This window comes from Diaphorina citri, unplaced genomic scaffold (assembly GCF_000475195.1).
Source record: "Diaphorina citri unplaced genomic scaffold, Diaci psyllid genome assembly version 1.1 scaffold1143, whole genome shotgun sequence".
In the NCBI taxonomy this organism is placed as follows: Eukaryota; Metazoa; Arthropoda; class Insecta; order Hemiptera; family Psyllidae; genus Diaphorina; species Diaphorina citri.
Window position 1 is genome coordinate 92,937 of NW_007378572.1, and position 8,744 is coordinate 101,680.

Consider the following 8,744-nt stretch of genomic DNA (forward strand, 5'->3'; position numbering starts at 1 on the left):
TTAAGCTACGCCGAGAAAGGCCAATAAATGGATTGGTGACTTAAACATTATATTGGGAATAAAGGGAGAACGGGCTCTAGTCTTGATTTTAAATCATTACATAAAAGTAAAATAAAAAAATCAAATCAAGAATAATAATAATAAACTGAATATTAAACAAATTAGGTAGGTACATAGGTACTGATTTTCTCTAATCACTACGGGCTAAAAAATTCCCGGAGGGACGGACCCTGCTTGTTTTATGTCCAAGACATTGATAATCGTGCTTATTTATACTGCTCGCATAAGGTCAGCTCCCAGGTGTGATCACTGCACTCGCCTTGCACGCGGGAGACCCGGGTTCAAGTATCGGCGGGGTCAAATATTTGTATCATATGAACCATTGATTCCGTGACTGGCTGTTGCGGGGCCCACTCAGCTTTTTTTCATTGGATTTTGAGTCAAAAGAATTCTACAGCTCACTGCTTGTAACGGTAAGGGATGCCCGATTTTGGGGATTATTTTTTATTATTATTATTATTATTATTATTATTATTATTATTATTATTATTATTATTATTATTATTATTATTATTATTATTATTATTATTATTATTATTATTATTATTATTATTATTATTATTATTATTATTATTATTATTATTATTATTATTATTATTATTATTATTATTATTATTATTATTATTATTATTATTTGGGGATTATTTTTTATTATTATTATTATTATTATTATTATTATTATTATTATTATTATTATTATTATTATTTTAGTAAAGGGTCTTGAACTGAGGTGGAACTTGACTTGTTTAACTAGAGACTCTAGAGAGGTACAGGGAGGTCTTACTTGATGAATTGTAGGATTCGTAGATTCGTAGAAGCTCAACCCGTCCTTTGGGGCTGACCAGCCCCTACACCTAAGCCTCAGTTTGGGCTTTTTGTGTGTGGGGTTAAGCAATTGTAGGATTAGAACTAAAGTTGATTCGGCGTGCTCCGTCGGTTTCCGTAAGTATAGTTGTTCCGGTCACTATGAGGGAGGTATAGGGGAAAAAGGAGGTACAGTCAAACCTGGATAAGTGGGAAAAAATTGTCAGTCCTTAGGATTCCCACTTAGACAGGTTCGACTGTATACGCAACACTGCTAAAAACTTACCTTGTATCAAATCGCCAAGTAGCTCGTCCATGTTAGCCGTAGAGCTACTCATAATAAGGAACTCCGTGAGATAATCGTACAACAAACTGGAGGGTAGTTCTGTCATTTTCATCGCCAAGTACCACAGAGGCGCCTGCTGGGGTTCTAGGTCAGAATAAGACTCGGTATCAACCACAATACTTTCCACAAGTTTGGGCCAAGTAGCGTACAGCGTCATTTCACTGGAAGTAAAACAGAAAAGGGTAATTTTTCACTGTTGGTCAGATTTTAGACGTTCAAGTAAGTACCTAAAGTAGTACCACAAAGGCGCTTGCTGAGATTCTAGATCAGAATAAGACTCGGTATCTACCACAATACTTTACACCAGTTTGGGCCAAGTGGCATACAGCGTCATTTCACTGGAAATAGAAGAAAAATGAGACAGCCTAGTTAGCCTGAAAGATGATGGCGTCCCTTGAAAGCGGTAGGTCGCGGGTTTGACTCCCGCCAGGGCGATCTTTATCCTAAACAGATAAGGTTCGTTCTTGGAAAGGTTAGCTTTCTCCTATCCTGTCCTCCTTCTCTCTTCGATTTCGGTAGGATAAGAATTCGGTTGTTATAGTTCCTTATTCAAACCACTAGAAAAAAAAACATCTTCTTCCTCGTCCTAGTCTTTTCTTTAAATAGGGTTCGTGTTTCTTGTAGGATTAGAACTAAAGTTGATTCGGCGTGCTCCGTCGGTTTCCGTAAGTATAGTTGTAGCGGGCACTAGGAGGGAGGTATAGGGGGAAAAAGGAGGTACAGTCAAACCTGGATAAGTGGGAAAAAATTGTCGGTCCCTTGGATTCCCACTTAGACAGGATCGACTGTATACGGAACACTGCTAAAAACTTACCTTGTATTAAATCGCCAAGTAGCTCGTCCATGTTAGCCGTAGAGCTACTCATAATGAGAAACTCTGTCAGATAATCGTACAACAAACTGGAGGGTAGTTCTGTCATTTTCAGCGCCAAGTACCACAGAGGCGCCTGCTGGGGTTCTAGGTCAGAATAAGACTCGGTATCAACTACAATACTTTCTACTAGTTTGGGCCAAGTGGCATATAGCGTCATTTCACTGGAAGTAAAACAGAAAAGGGTTATTTTTAACATTTGATTTAGACGCTCAAGAAAGTACCTAAAGTAGTACCATAGAGGCGCTTGCTGAGATTCTAGGTCAGAGTAGGACTCGGTATCTACCACAATACTTTCCACCAGTTTGGGCCAAGTGGCGTACAGTGTCATTTCACTGGAAATAGAAGAAAAATGAGACAGCCTAGTTAGCCTGAAAGGTAGCGCGTCTGCGCTAGGTCGCGGGTTTGACTCGCGACCGGACGATCTTTATCCTAAATATAAACAGATGGGTAAAATTAAAGGCTCACAGTGAAAGAAAAATTTAGTGGTTGGGTGGAAGAGCTCCTCCAGGAAAACCCTTTCACTTATGAGAAAGCCTTTAAAAAAGGTTTGTTCTAGGAATGGCTGGATTTCCTCCTTCGTCTCTCTTCGATTTCGGTACAAGATTCCTCTGAAGAGCCCGCTCATTGAAAGCATCAATTCCCAATGGATCACTGAAGTTGAGCAACGTTGCGCGTAGTTGGTATCCAGACGGGCTCGGCAATCTCGTGCTGTCATTTTATACTTCTACTAACTTGCTTAAAAAATGAGACCTTGTTTAGACTGCTGGGGTAAAGGGGCTTTTTAGTCTCATTCGAGCAGGATAAACAAAGAATATTCTATTCTTCACTGACTTATTCTCACCTTATATTGTTTTTTGTTTTCCAACCCCCCCCCCCAATAGCGTTTTTAAAAGTTTGATAGAGAAAATTTGTAAGGAAATGAATTTTATCGGTTCCTAATTAATTAATGTACGGGTAATTAAGGAGCGCGGTAGCGCTCCGCCCCGCCAAGTTAAGAAAGTTTGACCGTTGAAGGTACATTACATTGAAATGGGGGGACTTTCCTTTTCTGTGTGCGGAGTCAAGTGTGTAGGATTACTGCACCCTAATTGAAGGTCATTTTTACCTCCAATTAGGTGAAAAGTTGTATCTCAAAAAAATCAATTAGGTAAAAAGACTAAAAAGTGTATCTCAAAAAACAAAACAAAAAAACGAAAAAATCGATTACCTGGGTAAAAAGTTGTATCTCGAAAAAATCAATTAGGAAAAAAGTTATATCTCAAAATAAAAATTCAATTACGTAAAAAGTTTTATCAAAAAAAAATCAATCAGGTAAAAGTTGTCTCTCACTTACCCCGGTATCCGCAATGAATTCTCCCACCGATATCGTAGCTCCTGCACAAACTCAAACCACACGTGAGCGAAAGACTTTGCCCCGCCCATCGAGTATAGAGCGTGCGAACTGCAGATTGCAAGTCTCCAGACTAGACCGTCCGGGGGACATGATTTGAGTCCGCTTAACCCCTCCTGGGGAAATGGATAAGAGAATAGAGGAACAATAGATAAGAAAATAGTGAAAAATACTTTCCTGATTCTAAGCGCTCTTTGGATGAAGGGATATGTTGGATGAATCTTGCTGATGAAAATCGGGCAGCTCAATCTGATACTCAAACTGAGTGAAATCCTTGAGCTGGTAGGATATTCTAGCAGACACTTTGATGGGGTCAAGAGTACACGAGCAGGCTATCTTGGATTTGAAAACATTCAGAAGCCCTGACATAAAAAAAAATAATACAATACTTTATTATTACATGTAATAACTTGGTAAAGGTTCTTCCCTGTGCCTTTATTGTCAGGGATTTTTTAAAATATTTTTTGTGCAAATTTTTAGGCTCTTTGAGGCTCCACTGGAGCCTTTTTTTTTAGTTCAGAAATGGTGTTTTTTTTTTAATTTGGCTAACTAAAATTTTTTAGATAAGTCAAACTGCCAATCTAACAGCTGACTGTGATATTGGGTTCTCTGATCTAAGCTCACCTGAGAGGTATCTACAATGAGGCGGTATCTTTTTCAAATGAATCATGTCAAACTCAGATCGGTATCCTCGGCCTTCGCACACACCCACAAAATAGTTCTGCCATGCTTCCAGCACTTGAGCAAACATGGGCACCTCACTGAAAATAAAAACAAAGAGAACTGAAAGAGATTGCATAGTTCTTTAAATATTTTTCACAAATTAGGTACCTACCAGTTAGGTACATTGAGAAAACATTACTCATAGGGTGCCACAAGTTTCAGGCAACTTAGAGACTGTTCCCACTTTTGAGTTAAGTGAGAATGGGCTCCTAGAATGGAAGAACTACATTATTGGATAATTTCCCCTAGTTTAGAGTGTTGGAATACTGTATTGAAGTGTCAATCTTTCTGGTGTATTAGAGTCCCAGAACCCAATCACTTGATTGGGTTTGTGGTACCCTTTTTTTTTTTTCAAGTTATCTTGTTCCCCCTTCTATCAAATCTATGACTTACCAGTTCTGATTATTGACTGCAATAGTCATTGAGCTCATCAGGATTTTGATTTTGCTTTCATTCATAATACTGGATCCTTTGGACGGAGTTAAAACCACAAACTTCTTCAGCCCATACCATCGGGAAATGTAGTGGGGTTTCACGGAGCCATCCTCACAGAGCATCATGGATAGGAAGTCATTTTCCAATGAGAGAAGATCCTCGTGCACCTCAAACTTCCCTGTGCTGTCACGGAGCCATCCTCACATAGCATCATGGATAGGAAGTCATTTTCCAATGAGAGAAGATCCTCGTGCACCTCAAACTTCCCTGTGCTGTCGAGAATAGTGTCACTGTCATCTTGCTTCAGCTTGTGAAAGCTCACAACAAATTCTGTGTCTGGAAATCAATCAGATATGGAAATCAAATTAGATTGGAGCATAGGTTGTGAGTTTGATTTCCTTTATCCTACTGTGCTGTCGAGAATAGTGTCACTGTCATCTTGCTTCAGCTTGTGAAAGCTCACAACAAATTCTGTGTCTGGAAATCAATCAGATATAGAAATCAAATTAGATTGGAGCATAGGTTGTGAGTTTGATTTCCTTTATCTTAAAAAGACAAGGTTAGTTCTTGAGACATCAGGCTCTCTTCTGTGAGTGTTTTTTTCCATTAAGTACATGGCAAAATATATTAGCTCACAACAAATTCTGTGTCTGGAAATCAATCAGATATGGAAATCAAATTAGATTGGAGCATAGGTTGTGAGTTTGATTTCCTTTATCTTAAGAAGACAAGGTTAGTTCTTGAGACATCAGGCTCTCTTCTGTGAGTGTTTTTTTTCCATTAAGTACATGGCAAAATATATTAAACCTTGGTTAGACTTCTCAGTCCTATTCCAGCAGGATTAACAAGGTAATTACATTCTGTTCTATCCTTCTTCTCTCTCTGATATTGAGATGACAAGACCTCCATGGTTTCTGTTCCCTCGATTAAACCTCTTGGGGGAAAAAAACCAAGGCACTGTACCGTACTGACCTCTTACTGTCAGTCCTATTCCAGCAGGATTAACAAGGTAATTACATTCTGTTCTATCCTTCTTCTCTCTCTGATATTGAGATGACAAGACCTCCATAGTTTCTGTTCCCTCGATTAAACCTCTTGAGGGAAAAAAAAACCTAGGCACTGTACCATACTGACCTCTTACTTTGTTCTATCCTTCTTCTCTCTCTGATATTGAGATGACAAGACCTCCATGGTTTCTGTTCCCTCGATTAAACCTCTTGGGGGAAAAAAAACCTAGGCACTGTACCGTACTGACCTCTTACGTATGTACAACTTACCAGCAAAAGTAGCAGTTTCTGACTTGATTTCCCACTCGCCTGTGGACAGTTCATTGTTTTTCAGAGGAGGTCCAATCTTTTCCAGATGTAACTTCCATTCCAGTATGATCTCTTCTAGTCGGGCAATGAAGATTTCCCACTCCGAAGCAGTACTGAAATCATACTGCTGGGTGCTTTCTAAATTCTCCGTGAACATTCTAGCCTTCCCTTTCTAATTACATACAATTGTAATACCTAGGTAACTATAACTAGGTAATTAATACCTGTAAAGTCCAAATGATTGACACCCTTGTAATGCAAAAAAATTCTTTTTTCTTTTAAATCAAAATTTTTTGTATAATTCTTGAAAACGAATAGGTTTAGGTTAATAGAAAGTAAAAATGATAATGCAGAGAGGTGAAGCTAGCCCCTTCTTTTTTTAACGCAGCAACTTTTTTTGTTTTGAATTTTTGATAAGGAGAAGCCGGGAAATTTTGAAAATTTTGAAATGTGAGTGCAGACTGCAGAGACTGCGAAGTGCATTAGTGCTGTAGTGCATTAGTAGGTTTAGGTTTTGCTTTGTTTTCTTCTTTTGATTTTGAACTTACATCAGATTCTGAAAGCCGGACTGTTGTAGTCAAGCAACGTCATCGTTGCACGGCCGAGCAAGTCTCTCTTCTTCTTCTTCTTCTTTAGGTTTTGCTTTGTTTTCTTCTTTTGATTTTGAACTTAATGAGCATCTAATATTCTAACCTTTGAAAAACATGGAGCCTGAAATGAACCTGGCAATTCAGCAGATCATGGAATTGATTGAAGGAAAGAAGACCATACTCAAAGGTAATCAACTCAAAATTATATAGACTCATGTTGACTCTTTACCCACATGGAATTGATTGAAGGAAAGAAGACCATACTCAAAGGTAATCAACTCAAAATTATATAGACTCATGTTGACTCTTTACCCACAACATACTCTTAATGTTGGCTTTATTTCTGGGTTTAAGAAATCCAGAGGGGATCAGGATATTACAGGATGTACTAGGTCTCATGAGATGGAAATCCTAGCCTTTCATGTGTCAATGAAGTTCCTTACACTACAAAACACAAGATCTAGCTACAAAAAACCCAGGTAACTCTACTTGATACCTATTTCACAAGATGTCTCACTCTAAACTTGACACTTTGCACTTCTTATGCCAGAAAAATGTATTGATTTCATGTCTTCCTTGTATATAAATACCAACAATCAGACTCTCAAGTGGATGTTCAGTCAGAACCAGAGGAGATTGAAGTTGCTGTTGAAACTCCTCCAAGTCCGAATGTTTCTCCTCCAGCTCCTCCAGTTTTGAGAAGATCCACCAGAGAAACAAGACCTCCCCAGAGATATGGAGAATGGATATGAAGAAGGGGAGGGATGTAGTGGCCGGTTGATATTGGGAACGGAAATAGCCATTCGTTTCTTCTCAGTTTTGAAATGTAAAAGTTCTTACAATAAAATTATTGAACTTTCACAATACTCCATGTCTTTTCATATATAACATTTGGCGCAATACCAACAAAACACTGATTACATTTGTTCTATTTTCAGAAAAGACCTTCAGTAACAAAGATACTGGTGATGTCTATCCCAAGGAAGCCGTGCATAAAATTATAGAAATTTTAAGTAAGTGTGTAAAACATTAAACAAGTTATGATTTGGGTAATTCAGTAAGTAATTAAGTATACCTACACCTCCAAGGAAGCCGTGCATAAAATTATAGAAATTTTAAGTAAGTGTGTAAAACATTAAACAAGTTATGATTTGGGTAATTCAGTAAGTAAACCGAAACCATGAAAAGTTCTGAAACTTTTTTATGGAACCTGCCTTGGTGGTGTAGTGGTCTAGGTGCTTGCCTGATAAACAGGAGTGTGTGGGTTCAATCCCAGCCAAGGTATGGAATTTTATCCTCAATATAATTTGAGAATTTGACCACAGTAATAGCACTAATAGCCTACTGCTGGAGTAAAGGGACTATTCAGTCCTATGCAAGCAGTATAAATAAGTACCACCTATTATTATTTTTATTAGGTTTTGTAGGTATCTATTACTCTAGAAGAAGGGGAAAAGATGGTGCATACAATTCATGTAAAATTGTAAAAGCAATACTTAAACATTTCATTGTTTAACTTTCAGATATGGCCATACAAAAGCTGAGTCACACATTGACAAAAATGACTAATTTTATCCTCAATATAATTTGAGAATTTGACCACAGTAATAGCACTAATAGCCTACTGCTGGAGTAAAGGGACTATTCAGTCCTATTCAAGCAGTATAAATAAGTACTACCTATTATTATTTTCATTAGGTTTTGTAGGTATCTATTACTCTAGAAGAAGGGGAAAAGATGGTACATACAATTCATGTAAAATTGTAAAAGCAATAAACATTTCATTGTTTAACTTTCAGATATGGCCATACAAAAGCTGAGTCACACATTGACAAAAATGACCTCGTTTCTTCTCAGTTTTGAAATGTAAAAGTTCTTACAATAAAATTATTGAACTTTCACAATACTCCATGTCTTTTCATATATAACATGTGTAAAACATTAAACAAGTTATGATTTGGGTAATTCAGTAAGTAAACCTGGGCTCATTTCGTTTCTTGTACAACTAGGGCTCATTTCGTCTCTTGTACAACTAGGGCTCATTTCGTCTCTTGTACAACTAGGGCTCACTTCGTGTCTTTTACAACCAGGGCTTATTTCGTCTCTTGTACAAATAGGGCTCATATTGTCTCTAGGATGTGCTTCCTCTTTACTTCTTTTAAAAGAATCAAGAGCACATTCATAATCCCATCCTGACTGCATCAAT

At 37.8% G+C, this 8,744-nt stretch overlaps 1 protein-coding gene across 1 annotated transcript in view; it reads right to left on the reverse strand.

Moving 5' to 3' along the window:
• The window catches only part of LOC103514441 (rab3 GTPase-activating protein catalytic subunit-like), an 8,373-nt gene extending 2,117 nt beyond the window's left edge, over window positions 1-6,256 (reverse strand). Inside the window, exons 1-10 of the mRNA XM_026827421.1 lie at window positions 5,910-6,256; window positions 5,052-5,109; window positions 4,591-4,821; window positions 4,099-4,235; window positions 3,664-3,836; window positions 3,418-3,590; window positions 2,318-2,416; window positions 2,025-2,245; window positions 1,450-1,471; window positions 1,151-1,371 (exon numbers count right to left, since the gene is read on the reverse strand). Coding sequence (XP_026683222.1) covers window positions 1,151-1,371; window positions 1,450-1,471; window positions 2,025-2,245; window positions 2,318-2,416; window positions 3,418-3,590; window positions 3,664-3,836; window positions 4,099-4,235; window positions 4,591-4,821; window positions 5,052-5,109; window positions 5,910-6,105 — 1,531 coding nt within the window. The 5' untranslated portion in view covers window positions 6,106-6,256. The remainder of the gene's footprint in view (window positions 1-1,150; window positions 1,372-1,449; window positions 1,472-2,024; window positions 2,246-2,317; window positions 2,417-3,417; window positions 3,591-3,663; window positions 3,837-4,098; window positions 4,236-4,590; window positions 4,822-5,051; window positions 5,110-5,909) is intronic.
• Between the last annotated feature and the right edge of the window lie 2,488 nt (window positions 6,257-8,744).